The 21,894-nt window shown below is 31.5% G+C and overlaps 1 protein-coding gene across 2 annotated transcripts in view; it reads right to left on the bottom strand.

The window, feature by feature from the left end:
* enok (histone acetyltransferase enoki mushroom) overlaps positions 1–18,129 on the bottom strand; it is a 49,808-nt gene extending 31,679 nt beyond the window's left edge. Inside the window, exons 1-2 of one of the 2 annotated variants that reach the window (XM_074184777.1) lie at positions 16,838–18,129; positions 5,216–5,420 (exon numbers count right to left, since the gene is read on the bottom strand). In XM_074184777.1, the coding sequence (XP_074040878.1) occupies positions 5,216–5,420; positions 16,838–17,407 (775 nt within the window). In that variant the 5' untranslated portion in view covers positions 17,408–18,129. The remainder of the gene's footprint in view (positions 1–5,215; positions 5,421–16,837) is intronic. The other variant, XM_074184778.1, reaches the window with a different exon arrangement.
* Between the last annotated feature and the right edge of the window lie 3,765 nt (positions 18,130–21,894).

Raw genomic sequence — 21,894 nt, 5'->3', positions numbered from 1 at the left:
AACTTTCTACATGTTCTGCTGATAATTTTGTCACACTGTCCAAAAATAATAAACAAATTCATAAGAACTTCGTTTGAATAGTTTTGTTCCATCGTTTTGAAGGTATTTGCAACTTCTGAAGTGACGAAAATGTCGATATTATTAGGAGAATGTCACAACGCTACTGTCAAATAGTAATCATGGCCTGCTTACCAAATACCGAATGGAAATACCATTCTGAAGGGACATTTTCACAAATAAATGTTCATAAGTCCGAAACTTGACTAGTTAGGTATAGGTATGATATACATAGAAAGAAAGCAAATTTCAGCAGCTTTCCGAATTTTCAATAATATACAGGGTGTTCCATTTAAAATAATCAAATTTCAGCAACTTTTTCAAGCAAACGAAAAAACTGTATTTTTTTACCACCCTGTATTGAAGTAACGGAGATTAGGCTGACGTGTGGGAAGTGTCCAAGTATCACCTAACTCCAAACCAAATTTCGATATCATAGTACTTCTTAACTAAGAGATATCGGCATTTTTAGAAGTCATGATTTACGAAGAAAAAAATTGAAATTAATTTTTATTTCGAAAACGGTAACAGATAGGTATAGGGAAATATCAAGAAAAGTTGTCGGGCAATTGTTGAGAGATTCCAAAAATAATATTATATACAGAGTGTTCCATTTGAAAAATCAAAGTTGCTACTGCTTTCTAATAGAAGCGGCAACACCGCATTGTCGAAAATATTTTAGTTGGTTAGAGAATGTCCGAATATGCCCTCCATTAAATTTTCAAAGTGATCCGTTGTCTGGTTCACCAGAAACGTCTAATGTGCCATCCACCGTGAATCAGCCTGTATAATATAGATAAACTTTGTCTTTTACACTAAGTAATTTGGACGAATCGTTTAAAAGTTATCACAATAAGATTAACTTGAAGCAACTCAGTAAGTCAGTCGCGTCTACTGTAAAACGGCGGGGGACGATGCGCGAGGGTAGAGGGGCGATCTAAGCAATGAAGCTCCATCGGCGAGAACGCGGGCAGACATCGTTGACGGTTGTGTTAGTTTTGCGAAATTTCTTCATAGGAAACGTAATTCGATTCTCGAAGTTATTCATCACTTAATGCAGTTGGCATATTTTTTTAGTTACTGTATTTTTGAAGTAAAATTATAAATTACTAGCTGTTGCCTGCGGCTTCGCCCGCGTAGAATTTGGTTCGTCACATTAAGTATCGTGACATACCATTTTAAACCCACTTATACAATACTAGCTGTTCCCCGCTGTTTTACCCGCGTTACCGTGGGAACCTACCCTATGTGTTTATTCCAGGCCATGATCTATCTATATATTTATTTATTTATTTTATTCAACGGCTAGTGCCAATTACAATTTGTTATATAAAAAAAAGTTTGTAAAATCTCAAACTAAATCAAAGATAATAAATACATAATACAATATAAAACGCAATACAATAATATAGTGATAAAATCACAGAACCATTTTGTTATATAAAAAAAGTTTGTAAAATCTCAAACTAAACTAAAGATAATAAATACATAATACAATACTAATAATATAAAACACACTTACAACTTACATTCGAATCCGTTGAGCTGTTTAGGCGTAAAAAAGTAGAAAACAGGTAGGTTCTTTGTATAGTTAGAGAATCAGGAATTTCCACCCCCAGAGGGGAAAATAGGGGTTTAAAGATTGTATGGAGTTTCGTCAGTTTTGAAGTTGGAAACCTGAAGTTTTGGGTTAATAAAAAAATATTGTAACTATTTGTTTAAAATGGTCAGTCACAAAACTTGTGACAAACCAAATTCTACACAGGCGAAGCCGCGGGCAATAACTAGTTATTATATATACAAACCTATGCACATGTTGATAATATCTTGTTTTGGTATTGATTTTCTTTCTTTTTTCAATTGTATGTATATTAGGATAAGTTCATTTATTAATTTATTAATTCATTTTCATTTCAGGTCACAATAATTTATTTACAAATCAGCGTTCTTAAATGGTATCTTTAACAGCTCCACAAATACTATCAAAATTGAACTCAGGCACATTATTTCCTGAAACATTTCCTTTAATTACTCTGTACTATTTCATCATTATATTGTTTTCTTTTTTATACTATAATATTGTACCACTATTTTGTATTTTACCACTATATTGTACTGTGATTTTACCACTATATATTGTATTTTGTTTTATATTATTAGTATGGTGATAAATATGATAAATACATAATCATCTTTAGTTTAGTTCAAGATTTTACAAACTTTTTTTTATAACAAAGTTGTACTGTGATTTTATTACTATATTATTGTATTGTGTTTTATATTGTATTATGTATTTATTATTTTCAATTTAGATTAAGATTTTATAAAAAATTTTTTACAACAAATTGTAATTGGGACTACCCGTTGAATAAAATAAATAAAAAAATAAAATACAATTTTTTGAATCTTCATACTAATTGCTTTCTTCCTCCTTTTGTTTTCTTCTGTTTTAACTAACTCATCCGATTATTCTGCTTCAGTTATTTCAAGCATTTACAATAATTTCAACATTTAATTCTATTTATTTAATTATTCAACGGGTAGTCCCAATTACAATTTGTTATAAAAAAATAATTTGTAAAATCTTAATCAAATTAAAGATAATAAATACATAATACAATATAAAACACAATTTGTTTAAAATCTGTTTTTCTGTTAATCAGTTAGTCAATACTATAATATAGTGATAAAATTACAGTACAATTTTGTAATGGAGAAAAATAAAAAAAATAAAAAAGTTTGTAAAATTTTAAACTGAACTAAAATAATAAATAAATAGCATAATAATAATATAAAACAAAATATAATATGGTAGTAAAATCACAATACAATACAATAGTGGTAAGATATAAAGTATAAAAAAGAAAACAATATAATGATGAAATACACACATCGGAAAAGTCTAGGGATATTTTTATAACATACTAAATATCATAAAAATGAATGGATGAGGTCGTTTGATTTCGATTAAATTGGTACACTCGACCACCCTGTAGATTTCTATGGGTTGAACAAAGCCTGCAAAAACGGTAACTAATCTTTTATCAAGTTTTTTACAAACTGTAGATTTTCGGCTAAAATAAATAATCTGAAAGTGTCGAGTTCGTACATTCTATGCAGTTCTTGCTCAGCAATTAAACTGGAAATATTGTGCTTTAACATGGAACGCCATCAGTTACCATTGGCTGAGATGAATAGAGCTGTAGGGCTTCTTCAAGGTGGTATGCGACAAAATGATGTAGCTCTTCATTTGGGGGTCTCCCAAAGTTTATCAGTCGATTGTGGCGGCGTTTCCGTGAAACTGGCAGTCCAGCCGAACAACATCCAGGGCGAGGACGCGCTACAACTGCAGTTCAAGACCGATTTTTGGTCTTAACCGCAAGAAGACAACCGACAATCACAGCACCTGAGTTGGTTAACGTGTTGTAGCAGACTCACCAGGTAACCATTGGTCGTGATACTGTCAGAAATCGACTGCATGAAACAAATCTCCACAACAGAAGGCCACTTAAATGTCCACCTTTGTCGAGAGGCAATCGCGGTAGAAGATTAGAGTGGTGTCAAGAACATCAAAACTGGGATGCAAATGATTGGGCCACAGTTTTGTTTACAGACGAATCCAGATTTGGATTTCATCCAGATTCTCGTCGAGTAAGACTGTGGAGACGACCTGGAAATAATGAACGTATGAGACACGTCCAGGAAGTCCACACATACAGAGGTGGTACAGTAATACCGATCTCGTTTTTCCAAATCGCTCCCTCACAGCTTGACAGTACCTCGACACCATTCTTCTACCTATCGTCCGTCCGTCCACCAAATGCACGATAATGCTCGTCCACATGTCGCGCGTCTAGTGACTGACTGGCTCACCAACGAAGGAGTTGATGTATTGCCATGGCCAGCACAATCACCGGACCTGAATCCCATCGAGCATGTGTGGAACATGCTTCAACGAAGAATTACTCCGCATATGGGGAACATTCACACAACGTTTCAATTGAGAGAGCTTTTAATCGCTGAATGGGCAAATGTACCTCAACAAGACATTGACAATCTCATTTTGTCGATGCACGATAGATGTAGGGCCGTAATAAACCAGCGTGGAGGCCATACTTTGTACTGATTCCAATTTTTTTTGTATCATGATTTTTTTTCGGGGTGCCAAAGAAGAGCCATATTTTTTTTAGTTTTGCTTATATGCGCACTCAGTATTTTTGACCATTTAACAAATTTTGTTGTAAGTTACATTCGTTTAATAATCACCCGTCAACTTTTTTTTCCCTAAAGCGATCTAAAAAAAAATTACTGCCAATTTTAAAAATATCCCTAGACTTTTCCGATGTGTGTAGTATGGAATAATCAAAGGAAATGTTTCAGGAAATAATGCGACTCTGTTCAATTTTTACGGTATTTGTTGAGCTGTTTTCGGTATTGACTCTTGTCTGTCTGTTGACATTCAAATTAATTAAAGATAAAATCTCCTCACGGTTGATGTTGCCAGTTGAAATTTTACTTAAAAAACATACATCTAAAATAATTCTTCTATTCTTTAGATCTGATCTCTAATGTTGTTATATGCGTATTCTCCCCTTCTTAGACCTAACTTGTATGCACAGATCCTCAGGAAATTGTTTTGTACAGCTTCAATATGGTTTATGTGTATCTCATAATATGGGCACCAAGTTATTGAAGCGTACTCCAATAATGATCTAACTAATGAACAGTATTATAACTTGACGAGTGTTCAAACTAAATTCCTTACATGATCTATTGATGAAGCCCAACATCTTGAGTTATTTAGCTATAATATACTCAGAATGAGATTTGAAGTTCAATTCACAATCAAACATAATTAATGTCCTATTAATTGGTATATTATTGATACTATAGTCATGTAGAACAGGGTGAATAATTCTAGAAAATGTCTGGCAGAAACATTTGGATATATTCAAATTCATTTGATTCATAACACACCAGACATAAAATTGTGACAAATCTTCTTAATCTCAAATTTGTTAAAATCTATTTAAACAATGGAAGTCCGAACTTTTGATATTCAAAAATAAGGGTATTACTGATATTTGAGCTAAAATAGCAAGACAAGCAAGTAGCTTATTATTTTGAGTTGCAAACTGAAATAACTTTTGTAACTTACCACATCCGTCACAGACTTTACAATCTTCGCAAAACCATTTCCCCCCCTTTGTTAAAAGGGAAGCAAGCTCCGGTCCAGCAGAAGTGCATGATAAGTGAACTAGGGCCCCACATTCAGAGCAGGCACTTAATTTCTCAAAAACTCCATTCTTATTTTTAGCTTCTGTGCCCAAACATTCTGAACAAATCGGCAGAGGTACAGGAGTCTGAAAATAATTTAAATGGTGATGAGAGACTTTACTAATATATATATATATATATATATATATATATATATATATATATATATATATATATATATATATATATATATATATATATATAGGTAAAAAATATATATTTAAACATCAAAATAAAAGGATTTGAAACTTTATAACTTCTATTTATTATATGCGAGCGCTTTCGATAGCTGGCTGAGCTATCATCTTCTTGGCTCTACTCAAACTGTTTGAGTAAAGCCAAGTACGGAAAATTTTAATGAAAAATGAATTCAAGCCTTATAGTCAGGAAAGTCCAACATTTGCATTTGACGGACTTCAACATGATAAAAAAATTTTGTAGACGGCTCATTAGAAAATTTCGCCAGAATAAAGAAATTTAGAAAAAAACTTGTGGTGGGTTGAAAGTAGATTTTCCAATAACGAATGGTTCAACAGGAATATAAACTATCACTGGCGACAAGAAAATGAATATTTATATTATCAATTTTCAAAAGAGATATGGTGTTAAATGGCTTGGTGTTCTTGATAATAAAATTATTGTCCCCCACTTTTTTGAAACACCTCTGAGCTGCAAACTGAAAAAGATTGGGAGCCCCTGGTATATACATTTTTTCACCATTTTGTCGTCATGAATATGCAGGATACATCGCATATCCCGCATATGCAGGAATAACTTCAGTGAAAAATCCTGCACTGACACCTGTCGGGTATAATCAAACGCCCATCATGGTATTAGCCAGGTGAGCAGTTGTTTTTTGTCGGTACATTAACATACAGTGTAGGTAAGTTGAGACCGGCCTTTTAGATAATTTAACCTGTGAAATAATTATTATTTATGAAATACAATACTTTTTTTATGTTGGTTTAAGTCATAATACTATATTTCTAATACTATACAAAGACACCGGATGTGATTGTTGCCAATTTCCAGTACATTTGCTAGTGATAATTACTATACCTTTTCAGTGTTACTAAATGTTTGCTTTCCTATCAACTTCAAAAAGCTGCTTTTTTTCTGTGACTATATTATTTTGTTCACTCCCACCTCGAAATTGTGTGGAACATACTTTAAAGAAAATCCCTGAAAATTTGAATCCTTAATATCAATATTAAGTGTTCGACCAAGGCATATTATGATTTCCCATTTGAAATACATGTAAACTTTAATAGGATTTCTTCAGAATTGAATGCTCTACAAAAATGTCCATTGTGGCGTAATCATAACTCGAACTGACGGGGTAGGACGGGTCATTAAACCCATTTTTTTCAAGAAATTCCCGTTTTTTTTGCCCCTATCTGGTGGATGACAAAAGCTACATGAAAAATATGAATGGCAAACTTGTAGGAAATTCAATTTGCTACAAAAAAGTTTCAGAGCATAAAATTTCTAACATGGATATTTCTTGAGATATTGGGTTTTCAAGTTGAAGTAGTATGGAATTTTCATGGATTATTGAGCTAAATTGCTTAAATTGTCGATTTTATATTGTCTATTCTCACTCAAATATTCAGTTATTCATTTGTCAAGTTGCAAATGATTGAAAAATTGAACAACTGAAAATTTTGAATACGTGTTTATTTACGAAATCGGTACACACGATGTACAAGTTGCAGATATCTTGAATGACAATAAAATAAGTAAAAAAAAATGTTTATGTTAAACGGTTTTATTAAAAAAAAAAAAAGATAATATTGATGTAGATAATGTACTGAAAACTAAAAAATAATTCGGAAGTTCCTAGGTAGCAGTCATCACACCACTCTCCTCAGCAATCTACGATATTGATCAGATGAAAAAATAATAAAATCGTTGGACGTAGCGTAACCTGAGTAAATATGTAAATACTACGCCCAACTGAATAAATATGTATCGCCCAACGATAAAAAATAATGTACTACAGCATTGTACACCTTAGAAAGATCTACAAAAAAAGTCCCTGATGGTATATGTCTATCTCTTAGGGATAACCCACAATAACAAATTTTTTATCCTTTACTTTATACGAGAAATAATGGCTTGTTTACGAAGCGAATTCAAGCAATACAACCTTAATCCTTATCCAATCAAGTACCCTGAATACACTATGAATACAATATGAAAAACACCAATAAAGCTGAATACATTGCCACCATTAGAAAAGGTATTAGAATTGGCTGTCTATAATCAACTCTTGTGTTTGTTGAAAACAATGAAATTTTACTGGTTAACCAATCTGGATTCAGGAAAAAAACACTTTTGTGAGACAGCAGTGCAACTGGCATTATATATATATATATATATATATATATATATATATATATATATATATATATATATATATATATATATATATATATATAAATTGTTTAACGTCTAAACAGGAATAAATCCCAATAACAAGACATATTAATATTATTAACAAGCATGTTACAGTTTATAGAATAGAATAGAAGTTTATTTAACCACATAACACTTTACATGTTTGTAGCAAGTCATGACAAATTTGTTACATATGTTTACGCACAGCAAAAGTAATTTCAGATTGGAGTATAAAATATAATTTAAGATAAAAAGTAGAGCAACATAAAGATTAACATTAAAAACATGAAAGAACAACATGATATAGCATATTTACGGTAGTCAGATGCGTATGTTGCTTGTATGTTGAGACTTAGGAGCGATTTTTAAAATACCCCAGGCAATCAGAGACAGAGTAAAAGCAGCCCTCCAATAGTAGTTGTTTAATGGATTGTTTGAATGTATTCATACTAAGATCTTTCAGCTTGACTGGTAAACAGTTATATAAGTTGTAATCCAAAGAATTTTTTTGGGATTTAGCTAGGTGATATCGATTTGTACAGATCTTTTCAGCGTTTCTCGTACGGTAATGATGAATATTAGAATGTTTAGGTAAGGTACTCGCAATTCTGTGGATTTCTAGCAAAACATGAAACATGAATAACGTTGGTACAGCCATGATACCTAGTTTTTTGAAAATTGGCTGAGACGGTTCCCAAAAACCTACATCTGCCAATATTCGAATGGCTCGCTTTTGTAACCTAAAGTTATTGATAGAACCAGGTGACTTTCCCCAAAGAACAATCCCATAACCAATGTGAGAATGAAAAAGCGAATAATAAGTAATTTTTAATATATCGAAGCTGGTAATATTTTTAAGTTGTCGTAGAACATAAATAGTGCTGGATAACTTGCTCCTAAGCTGATTTGTATGTTGATGCCAAGATAAAGTATTGTCAAGTGTTATGCCAAGCAATTTCACGCTATCATTTGAGGGACCTACAGTGGAGAATTGAAGACGTTATGTCTTATTGGTATTTAATTAATTATTTGTTAGAAACCAAGTATTAGCTTTATTTTCAATGTCTTCCGATATTTCTGTTAGTTTGTTGATACTATTTCCACTGTAGATTAAGGTGGTATCATCAGCATAAAGAATTGTTTTATTTGGCGCCATAAAATTGCAGAAATCATTTACGTAGATGATAAAAAGTAAGGGCCCAAGGATAGATCCTTGAGGGACTCCATGTACTTCAGGTTTGAAGCTAGAAATGGTATTATTGCAAGAAACAGCTTCATATCTATTTGTGAGGTACGATTTGATAAGTGTTAACGAAACTTCTCTCACCCCATAATATTGTAATTTTTCAAGTAACAGCGTGTGTGACACGCAGTCAAAAGCCTTAGATAAATCAGAAAATGAAACGGCAGTATGCAGTCCATCTTCAAGGCCATCAATGATATATCCAACTATATCTAAAACAGCTTGCGAGGTGGATCTTTCTTTGCGGAAACCATATTGGGAGTTTGAGAAAAAATTATTTATTTCAAAATAGGAATATAGGCGTCTTTTTAAAATTATTTCAACGATTTTACTAAAAATTGAGATAATGGTAATAGGACGGTAATTATCTAAAGAAGAAATATCTCCTTTTTTAAATATTGGGATCACTTTGGAGAACTTAAAAGAATCCGGAAATATGCTTGTTTCAAAAATCAGATTTACTAACATGTCGAGTGTTTCCTTACACATACATACATACATACATACACATATACATGAATACAATACTAATTCATCAACTAGAAACACCTGAAGCGAGTAAACAAAAAAAACACATAATTCAGCAATAATACAGTAATAGTAATAAGCTCACATGGTAGAATAACTTTCAATTTGGGCTCATGTATTTTGACTAGTGTAAAAGTTTCTTAACGTGGTTCTTAAATTGACCAAAAGGTTCATAATAAATGTCGAAATTTTCACAGAGTTGATTGCAAAGTTTGCTCATTGCAACAACTGGTGACTTAAGTAATGTTTGTTCTAGAATTTGGTAGATAAAAAGTCAGTTCATTTATAGAATTGATTCGTGGAACATGAAAGTTGAAGTGGGAGAGTAGTTCGGGACAGTCAATCAGATTATTCACTAGTTTATAAATGAAAATTATAGAGTAGTAGGTTCTGCAATTTTAAGAAAGAGGTAGATGATAACAGTACGTAGTTGTAGTATTTCTAGATCTGAAGAGAAAATTTGAAACCATTGACCGCAGGATTCTCTTAATTAAACTGAAGGGGTATGGTATGGGTGGTAGTGTCTTGAAATGGTTTGCAGATTATTTGACTGGAAGAAAACAGAAAGTTAAAGTTGATGATGTAGTGTCTTAGGACCGTTATTGTTTATTCTATACCTTACTGATACAGATCTTTTTGTAAAAAATGATTTCATCAATGTTTTCGACGATGATACATTACTTGCTTCTTTTGATTTCAATTTAGAGAATGCTATCCATAAGATAAATGCTACACTTGAGAATGTGAGTAAGTACTTGAAAATAAATAGACTGAAACTTGACATAGGTGAAACTAAGGCAATGATAATTACATCGAAGTACAAATTCAATAACATAAATGTCAATGAAATTAGTTTAAATATCAATAATGAAAAATAAATCAATATTGTAACCACCATGAAATATCTTGGATTCCAACTGAATTATGTGTTGCTGCTAAATGATGATTGCAATTATATTTATTAAAAAAACCAAGGAAACTTTACTTCTTTTCAAGAATAAGTAAAGATTTGACTATGGAAACCAGAATACTTGTATATCAATCCATAATACAACCACATTTCGATTACTACTCGTCCATACTGTTGGAGTCGTTGCAGTGGTTTTCAGTACCACAGAGTTTTTTATATATCATCACAATTTTTATTTATAAAATTCTCAATAAAATGTCACCATCCTACTTTATCCTTCATTAATATTACATCTAACATACATAACCACGATACAAGAAATCTTGATCGAATATGTAAACAGAACTAACCAACACAATTCCATGAAATCATTAGTAATTAAAGGTTTTATTGATTACAACAAATTACCATATGAAATTGAATCAAGCTGTTCATTGTCATCATTCAAGAAAACAATTGGAGTATATATTAAAAATAATTAAGTAACTGATATAATTATCGATGAAACAGTCCCAATTGCTTGGATTTTTGGAGTTTTATATTTTTGATATTTTTGTTTGTTCCACCTTGTCATGGTAATGTGTCATTGTTCATTTTACTTGCATCTTTACGTTCAGTAAGACGTGGAGGAGTGTCAGTAGAGATAACATAATTGATCACCATTAGGTTGAATCTTTAGTATTTTAATTTTTTTATACCTTAATATTCGTTTTTGCTTTAGTTATTTATTTGTATATTAGGGGTTCCTATTTCTAAAAAAAGTTCTTCTTCTTCCTCTTCTATGAATTCAATATAGATCAATATTGTAAGTAAGTAAGTAATCTTTATTATAGGATACATCCCAATCTTACAAGACATAATAGCTAATTAACAATTTAAATTTCCACAGTGCTAAAAATATTAATAAAATTCAAATCTGTATATAGATAATAACAATAATGAAGATGAACTGAATAAAAAGATAATAATAAAAAATATACAATTTATAAGACCCAATGTTGAAAACCAATATTGAATAGTAACATACATATAATATACATATTTTCCAACTAACTAACGCTCTAGGTATTCCAATAATTTACTTTTAAACCCTCTTACAGTATTTTTCTCTTTAATGGCATTTGGTAAATTGTTAAATTCCCGTAGTCCCTTGTAGAATAAGTTTTTCGTTCCGCCACCAGTGTGAGTTCTATATATATAAAAATTATTATAAGATCTTGTCTCATGTTCATGTATTTGATTATTGAAAACCAAAAATTCATTAAAACATGTTGGTTGGAGACTTTTGGTTATTTTAAATATAAAAACCATTGTTAAAAAGAATAATGGATTTGAAATCGACAGCCATTGTAGTGTATGTAACATGTGATCAATGGAAGTATAACGACTGCATCTTAATATAGTTCTCATGCCCCTATTTTGGAGTTTTTGAAGTTGGGAAAGCCTATTTTGGTTTGTTAAATGCATTAAAGTTGGACATTAAAGTATAATTATACAATTATATGTTAATATTATGGAGTTAATAGTCAAATTATTTGCTTTCCTAGAAAAAAAATATAATTTTTTTGAATTTTTTTTATAATGTATTCAACATGACTGTTCAAACTCAAAGAGTTCGGTTCATATTTAGTTGTTATCACCATAGCTTTTGTTTTATCTGCATTTAATTTTAATTTATTCACATTTAAATATTTTTCGATGTTCTTCATAGAACCTTTGAGAGTATCTACAGCATCATTGAGTTCTGTATTTGAAGTATAAACTAATGTATCGTCTGCAAACAGATTAAGTTCATGTAGCCCAGGAACATAATAAATATCATTTAGGTATATAATAAATAAAAGTGGGCCAAGTACACTTCCCTGGGGAACACCAATGTGGATATCTATCTCATCAGATACAGATTACAGCATGTAATTTAAACGAAAATTTTCGTAATTGTAATTTTGTTCAATAAATTACAATTATTATTATTAGATGTGAGCTTGAAAGATATTCTATTCACAAATAAATTGAGAATTTTTTCCCTGAAAGAGTATTTTATTATGTAATGTATTCTATAATGTATATAATTTATTTGTAGATTTTTTTGACTAGTCTGACAAGTTATATACAAATGTGTATGTATTATGCCTTGAATAATCTTTAATTGATGAAAAAATTCTATTTTTATTATGATAATTTTGTAAGTTTATCCCCATTTTGTGTTACCCACAGGTTTTTTTTAATGAACGATCTATTCAAGATGTATTAACCTAATTAATAACATAAATAAAATATTATTAACATAATTTCCATGAAATATGGAATTGGTAATTATTGAAAACACTCATTAATTACAAAAAAATCCTAGATTTCCTATTCGGCTGAGAATGCTGAGATGCAGCTGAATGTTTTACCATCTTTCTCAAACATTTTTTGAGATGACCATGTGTGATAGAGTCATGAATGTATTTGTCAGACATGGAATACCTCAAGGCTCGGTACTGAGGCCAGTATTGTTTTTGTTGTATTTTAATGATCTAGCTTATATTGATTCCGAGGGAATTTTTACAATTTATGCAGATGATACTTTTCATTCTGTGGAATGACATTAATGAAAATAATCTTCAAAACAAAATAGCACAAGATATTGGTTTCTATAACTATTTATAATTGCTTTGTCTACGAAATGTTCATCTTTCGACAATAAAGTATATATATATTAAAAAAAAAAAAAAATTCCGTTATTAATGTCTGTATTTTGATTGTTAAATTTTCAATTCTGTTTATCTCAGGGCTTTTACTAATTTTCATGTGCTTGATTTTACTTCAAGTCTCACTTTAACATTATTAGTACTTTCTTTAATTTTTAAATTGTATAGGAATATTCATTATATTTGATGCTAGTACTATTATAAAAGGGGTGATCCTGTGCAATGAATAAATACAATCCTAGGTCAAAGTTTATTTGCCAATCATTAGATACAACGATTTTTGTAGTTTATTAAAAAACAGAACTCCAAGGGCCTAAAATAAGTATTGCTATTTTTTTTCAATGTACATACCATTAGTTTTGAGAAAAAAAATCTCACTGTTACTCGCTTTTCATACTTAAAACTGTTTGCCTGATTTACAAAAAACATAATATGGTTGGAACTACAGAACATACAAATTACATAACCCGCAAGTAACTGAAAATAAAATACATCTTCCTGTTCCAAAAACGAGTCAAACAAAGTATTCTTTAATTTATGAAAGTAAAAAGCTGTATAATCACATACCTTACGAAATTAGGAAGGAAAAAAGCTATAAAAAAGTTCAGAAATCTTGTTAAAGATGCCCTTGCGACTAAGGCCTACTACAATCTTAATGAATATTACAATGGATTTTTGCTGTGATTTAATATAGGTGTTTTGTTTGTTGTTTATATTGACACCTATACTTTAAATTATATTTTATACAGGCCATGACATGTGAACTTATGTTCAAATTGGTGTATTTCATCAGTTCGGACTTCTATTGTCTAATATAATATAAATTGATTTGAAATCCCTGAAAAATATTTTAATAAATTAAAAAGATTAACCAAATATACCAATTTTATTAAACTAAAACTGAAAATTACAAAAAATAACATACAAGCAACTACCAAAGAAATAAAAAATTGAAATATTACTGAAAGCTGAAAAAAATTAAAAAATATTATTACAAAAAAATGAAAAGTAAAAATTAAAAATTGGAAGATTCCAAACCAAGTTACGTCACTTGGGTGACCAAACTGATGAAATACACCACGAAACATTGTCAACCACCTTCAAACTTATGTTCAAATTGTGTATATTAGTTATTTACATTTTTTGAAAGGGACTATACAAACTATTTTGTCTACAAACTTTGTTAAATTTTATTTTCTATTGTTATATTTTATCTATTAGATATGTGAACTTGGTTTTGCTCAAACTGTGTCTCTGGGTATTTGTGTTTTTGAATTGTTTCTTTTCTTTTATTCTTTGAAGTGCTATATATACCAGATTTTTCAACAAGCTTTGTCAATAAGATTATATTTTCTTGGACAATAAAGTATATGTCTATATATCTATCTACTACTCAACTGAATGACAATAGAAAGTTTCAATAATTTTTTCAAATGATTATATATTGTTTATTCTGCATATATACAAGTTGGGGTGATGTTGAAGATATCAATATCAGTGTTTTCAATTAGTTTACTAGTAGAATCAAAATGTGTACTGAAGTTGAAGTGAAAACTATACCTAGATCTTTGATTTACCCGACTCTTAATAGGAATATTTTCAATTTTTTATGTTCACTTGATGGGGTTTCTTTCACTGGTGAAGGTTATTATTCTACACTTAGATATATGCAATGCCAAATCATCATCTCTACAAAAAATTGAGATCTAATTAATATCATTTTGAAGAAAATTAGTTTCCTCAAATAATCAATGAGTCTGTAAATCTTTAGATCATCAGCATATAACGCACATTTTGAATACCTTATGTGATCAGATATGTCAATGACATATCTGATCAATTTTATTACCAATGTAGTCACTGAAGAGGCTTAAATTTGTTACAGTTGTTCTTTTAGATACAAAACCATGCTGTTCATTATTTATGGCTGACGAAATATGATGATATAGATGACCATGGAAGAACTGTAATAGGTCTATAGTTGCAAACTGAACTGGTGTTACCTGATTTATGTATGGGTGTTACTTGATAAATTTTCAACTTGTCTGGAAATATCTTGTTTCTCAAAGAAGTATTAAATATTTTCTGTAGTGGTACCGAAAGACTTTCAGTGTACGCTTTGAAAAAGTGTGAAGAAATTCCATCAACTCCTGAGGCAGAAAATTTTTGATGGCTTTGGCTATTCTAGATTGAGGTTCCTCAAGGTTGTATATTAGGTCCACTCTAATATATATGTAAATGATTTTTATAGTGATCAGTTCGTTCTGTATGCTGATGACACATCTTTATTGATAACTCAGGAAAATATTAAAGCCACAGTTAATAAAGCATCTGATGAAATAAAAGGAACCAAAAAGTGGTTCTCCAACAATGATCTCTTGTTAAATGAAAGAAAAACTGTGCTTTTACGTTTTAATCATTCAAGAACCACTCCAGATCACAATTAATGGATCAATTCAACAACAAGAGGAGACAAATTTTTTGGGTTTGAAGATAACAGAAAATCTTAAATGGAACAAGTATATTGATACGATTTGTAAAAAGATATCTTCAATATCTTATCGCACATAACCAGTTTTCTTATTCTTAATAGTAATAAGAATTATAATACTAGAAATTCCCTACAGTTGGAAGTTCCAACACACAGATTAGTTGTATCTGAATCATGTCCTTATGCTTATGGCAATTAAATTGTACAATAAACTTTCAAGTACAATAAAAAATCTGGCTCTCCAACAGTATAACTATCAAATCAAAGAATTGCTCCTAGATAAATCCTATTATTCTCTCAAAGAATAGTTATATGAGTGATAACTTATGACCCTGTACATGTGTAACATTTTAGGAAGATTTTAATAAGGATGCTGTTGTTTAAATAGCAGATTATTTTAGGTTTTGACTATTATATTTATATTATATTATCTATGTGAATTGTATATTGTGCCTCTAAGTGCACGGAGTTTGTATCTTCAATTTTGCATTTGTACATGTTTTGACATACTCAATGTCATCTATAGATGATCCAACTGAATAAATATTACTATTATTAGAAATGTTGAAAGGATCTAATTCATAATTCTTGTAATGCAGATCAGCTCGTGATGGGGGACTATCAGTGTAGGCAGACTTGAAATAATCAACAAATGCAGTTGCAATATCGTCTTCATTATCTAGACACTGATACTGGGGTATTATTAATCTCATTTATGTCTGAGTGGTTTCTCTTATTCGATAATCTGAATGGTCTATCTAAAAATTCAATTGGATTTAAAAATTGGATCTAAAAATTTAATTGGAAATCAATGAGTACTGAAAAAAGGTTATTTGACAGTTATCTATCTAGATTACAAATCAATGTATACTATCCAATTTCAAATTCTGGAATTTGTGACCAAATTAGTGTGTTGAAAAATGTTTCACAGTTAAATCATTAACAAGTAAGTGAGCAGACATTGATTTGGGAAAAATATATTAATGATGTGAAAAAACTCTTAGTTTTTCCTCAATTCGATGAAAAAATATAACCAGGAAGAAAAATAATTTATTCACAACTTTGGTAGCAACTGTGAGCATTGTGAAAGAATAGAAAAAATGAGGTGCTGTGTAGTTCGTACTGTGCTTTCGAAAGCAAGCAACTTGCATATCAAATATGCTTTTGGCACAATGTAATGGTTCGAAATTGAAATACTATCAAAAGATCTGGACATACATTATGGATAGTCTTACCTTTGGAAGTGTGTTAAGATCATCCACATGCTGTGACAGCCTCTTGGGTGTATCTTTCTTCTTGACGCTGGGACTCTGATGGTTATAATTGTATTTGAAATTTTTACCATCTTGGATGACATAATTTCTACTAACAGCGCGCTTAACGGACGTACGAATTGCCCCTTTTAAGTCATTTTCAGGGCTCTCCAATACATTGTGAGATTGTCTTATATATTTCTCAATTGATTTTAAGGAAGAGCCATCTCGTTCACCCAACTCCCGAACTGCCTTGGTCACAACTTTCGTTAAATCAGCACCCTGTTCTATTTTCAGAGTTCTATTTTGCAAACCACCAGGGTCTTTATACGAACTCTGTCCTTTATTGAATACTTTCAAGACTGACCCTTCTTTCACTGCAATTTCCAAGTGTTCTCCAATTACATCTTCATGATAATTATTATGATGTTGCCTGATAGCATGACATATTCTTTCTACACTAGGTCGCTGTTTTTGAGAACGTATTTTTCTTATTGCGTCTAAAATCCAAGAAGACCAAACTTCCTGAGATACTTCCTCTGGTTCACACATACCTCAAAATTTCAATTAAAACGTCAAAAAACGTTCGTTTCACTTTTAAACTAGGTGAACATTAACGCAGTTGATACAGGTTCCGGCGGGAGACGATACCATTTCTATAAATTTTGTTAAATGCGATTCAATTTTGATAAAACAAACTTCAAAAAAGGACGCCCTCAACCGACAAGCAATAAATTGTCCAGAAACTATCGTGAACTTGTCGAAATTGAAGCGAGATTGCTATCAGTTATAGTAAATACGTAAAATAAATTCCGTCGGCAGCCATCTTGGGGCGAGTAAAACGTACACATATTATTGTCTTTTCCATTCACATCACAACGTATTTTACGGAAATTATAGCACTAATGATTAATACACCAACTGACCGAACTTAACAAACACTCAGGAACTTCGACGCGTTGATTCACTGATGAAAATAAAACTGTATGGATACTTCGACTACAACAAACCTTCCGGCGGCAAATGCTTTCGCTTTCCAAATAGTACACGTAACTTTCGTATGGCTGCCGTCGGTCAGGTACATTCATCTGTTAACTAAGTACTCACTCTTCCACCACATTGAAACTTTTGTCATTTACCTGAATGATTAAGGTAATAATTAAATTAGGATGGACATTATTTATGGGAAAGTGCCACAACTAAAGGTTAATAAGTGACAAAATGGCCAAACTAAGCGCGCGCATATTGAAATCTCCCTTTGCTTTCCTACGTCCCGAGGACACCAATACCGTAAATAATACGTATTTCCGCCAGCAATCTACGTTACCGCTGTTGTAGACATCATATCATACTGGGCTTTATAATAAATTATCTTTGTTCGGTCGTTAGGTGTTAGGTGGCTTGATAACCTAAGAAAACTGGTTAATAAAAGACCTACCAGATTCGAAAAAATATTAATAATAATAAAAACGTCTTGAATTTTACCCAGCATTGTGAAATTGGAATTGGAATTTAGTTAATCAGTTGGTGGATACCAGAGGCGGATTGAGATTTTTTATTGACAGATTTGGTGGGAAAATGTCTCGCTACTACAAGACGATTGTTTTTTGAAATTGATAGTAAATAAATATTACTTGCCACCTTACATAAGATTGAAATCCACCCTTGTATAAGAGTAGTTGACTTCTGTGATTTTTCGAAATATTTTGCTGACCAAAGCCTTCCCGTCGGAATACTTCGATGAAACTCCACATTTTCATCTGCCTTTTTATGTTCTCATTGCCGCCAATGGAAAAAGTTGAATCTACCCCTTTCGAAGGGTAGTTTACTCTTGTGATTTTAAAAATATTTTGTTGATCAAGGCCTTTTCATCGGAATATTTCTATACATCTTCATAATCGTATCTCTCGTTTTATGTTAATATTGCAACAAATGGAAAAAATTGAATCTACCCCTTTCGAAGGGTAGTTTACTCTTGTGATTTTTACAATATTTTGTTGATCAAGGCCTTTTCATAGGAATATTTCTATAAATCTTCATGATCGTATCTCTCGTTTTATATTAATATTGCAACAAATGGAAAAAATTGAATCTACCCTTTTCGAAAATACAAGCAACAACCAAAAAATTGAACCATTGACACGAGATGAAAATTAAAAAAATTATTAACAAGAAATGAAAATTGAAGATTCCAAGCCAATAAGCTACTTCACGACGTTTCGATTGTTAGTATCCACAATCGTCTTCGGGTGATAACTGGACTTATTCGACAGCCATCTTGGTTTCAAGCAGGTTCAAATGTTTCGTCAATTTTTACGAGTCTACTTTAAACTGCAATATTTTAGTGAATACTTATCCAATTTAAGCAAAATAAGCGCCATTTGAACCAGTGCACTTTTGTCAACGTAACACAAGTCGATTAGTTCGGTCAGTATTTTAAAATATATTTATTTTATCTAACCTTTGGGATCAATCATCCATATATTGTTTAGAAAAATGACCATTGATATTTTCCGATTCCGGAGGGGGAGTCTGAAAATCAGCCACCAAGCCCAAGGCAGCAGGCGCGAAAAGAAGGGTTACAAATAAGACAGCGGGTGCGCGTGTTAATGAATGAAAATACTTTTTTCAAATGATGAAGTACATGTAAAATGAGTTAGAATTATATCAAGGGGGTTAAGTACAGAGCCATCTGCCCGCGAATAGATCAAGCAATAATGTCGATATTTCTGTCAAAACAGACCCCAAACTTGAAAGTTACAAACAAACAAACAAACATACATCCATACATGCAGGTGAAGCTAATAAAGGCAGCGTGTTGAAAAAATGCATTAGACTGAGTCGAGAGCATGATAAAATTGAGGAGGGGCGAAACACTGAAATTGTAAAAAGAGAAAGTGAACTCCCAAAGAGATATAATGACTAACAGGTGTTTGATCAAAAGCAATAGGAAATTCTCTTGTTAGACCACATATAAGTTATGGCATTCTACCATGGGGTGGAGTAACCAACAACTTTCTCGAAAACCTAGAAGTCACCCAAAAGTGGATCTTGAAAATAATCCATTATAAAAATTTCAATTATCCTTCTGATCTTTTATATAAAGAGAGCAAAGCGCTAGATGCACGGCAACTATACTTCCAAAGTATAATATTGCATTTTTATAAAAATAAAACTGATTTTGAGCGAATAGATCATGTATACACGAGTTGAAAAAACATTATCGCAGAGTCACTTCAAGTATAGTCGAAGTAACTGATATAGTAACCTTAAAGGTGTCGGCGAAGTCAAAGGCCAAAAAAAACCAATACAAATGAATTATGCCGCAACGAATTAGTCCACGTGGACTGAAGAATTGGCGGTTCGTATTGGATAATTTTTACTAACCGAGTTTTATGATTGGCTGAAGAGTCATAAAATTAAATTTGAAAAGTCACGTTACGGTGACCAACAGAATGTACCGATGAGTACCGCCGTTGTGTGTGTTATTAAAGGGGAACTGCTGGAAGGTAGGGGGCACTATATCTTTTACTTGAACTATACCTAGGACCCATAATATACTTAAAAATACCAACAAACCTCACTCAAATCCATTCACTCGGTTTATTCAAGAAGATTCTCAAATAATGGCTTTATTCTATGCCAAGAATTGTTAATGTAGTACTGTTATATATATATATATATATATATATATATATATATATATATATATATATATATATATATATATATATATATATATATATATATGTTATATAACTGTTATATTTACCATACATTTATTTATTTATACATTTATTGTATAACACAATCGTGTTAATGGAAATATATTATTATTATTATTATTAATGCAGTGTAGGTATATACATTATTCAAACATACCGATACCTTGCAGCAAATTACGAATGAGCAGTAAACTGCCTGGAATCAAAAAATTGAATTACCTACAGCAGTGAAAGACGAAATTAAAAACCTCGAAGAAAATAATACCTGGACGATAATCAATACACCAAAAGATGAAAAAATAGTTGAAGTGAAATGGATATATCGAATAAAATCAAATGATACACTCAAACCTTGAGTTGTATATAGCAAAAGCGGACGTTCAAACTGCATTTTTAAATGTAATAAATAAAACCTAAGTTTATATACATGGTGTTTCCTAACTACGGTACGGATTTGTTAGGTCGTTTTAAGAAAAAAAAATCGTTTCTGAAATACAGGGCGTTGAAAGTTAAAAAAACGGTAGTTACAAAATATCCTTACAACGATTTGGTTGAGATTTGCTGAAGTTATTTGAAGTAAGTAATAAGGGGCTTATTTAGCCCTAACCAGATTGAAATTATTAGGTCCAGGGGAGTCTCAGTGGGCACCACAGCCAAAAAGTACGCTACATAATTTTTTATTTTTAGAGATTATTCAACTAAAAGTATAATTTTTTCATCGCTTGTGTTTTCTTCATATCCAGAGCTTCGTTTTCGAGAAAAATAGAAGGTTGCCACTTTCCAAATCATGAACAACTTCTTTGGAGACCGCTGACAGTGATTTTTCAATTAGCAGTTATTCCATCATGAATAATGTTACTAACGCTGAAATGGCTGACGTACAATTTATTTGTGGTTTAGCAAATGGAAATGCGGAAGAAGCACAGATAATTTTCCAGGACAGATATCTTAACAGAGTAGAATGCTATATGCAAGATTTTGTGAAACTGGGAGTTTTAATAAAAATACAGGTGGTGGAAGACCAGAAACTGTAACAACGCCTGAACTAGAAGAAGCTATACTCGATGCAATACAAGAAAATCCTTCGAATAGTACCAGAAACATTGCACTGCAACTGGAAGTAAGCCCAAAAACCGTAGGGACAGTTCTAAAAAGAAACCTCCTATACCCATATCACATACAGTGCATATGTCATCTTCATTTTCTTCAGGTTGGAAATTTTTTCCCTAACCCTTTTAACTGTCTTTCGTCAGGAGGACGAGTGGTTCATAACTGAAGGTGTTTTTTGGTGACGACATAAAGATCAATGACCTC

This window comes from Leptinotarsa decemlineata, unplaced genomic scaffold, assembly GCF_025532065.1.
Source record: "Leptinotarsa decemlineata unplaced genomic scaffold, Ldec_3_MD MMD2_tig00026358_RagTag_RagTag, whole genome shotgun sequence".
Taxonomy (NCBI): Eukaryota; Metazoa; Arthropoda; class Insecta; order Coleoptera; family Chrysomelidae; genus Leptinotarsa; species Leptinotarsa decemlineata.
This window is presented reverse-complemented; position numbering and strand designations above follow the sequence as displayed.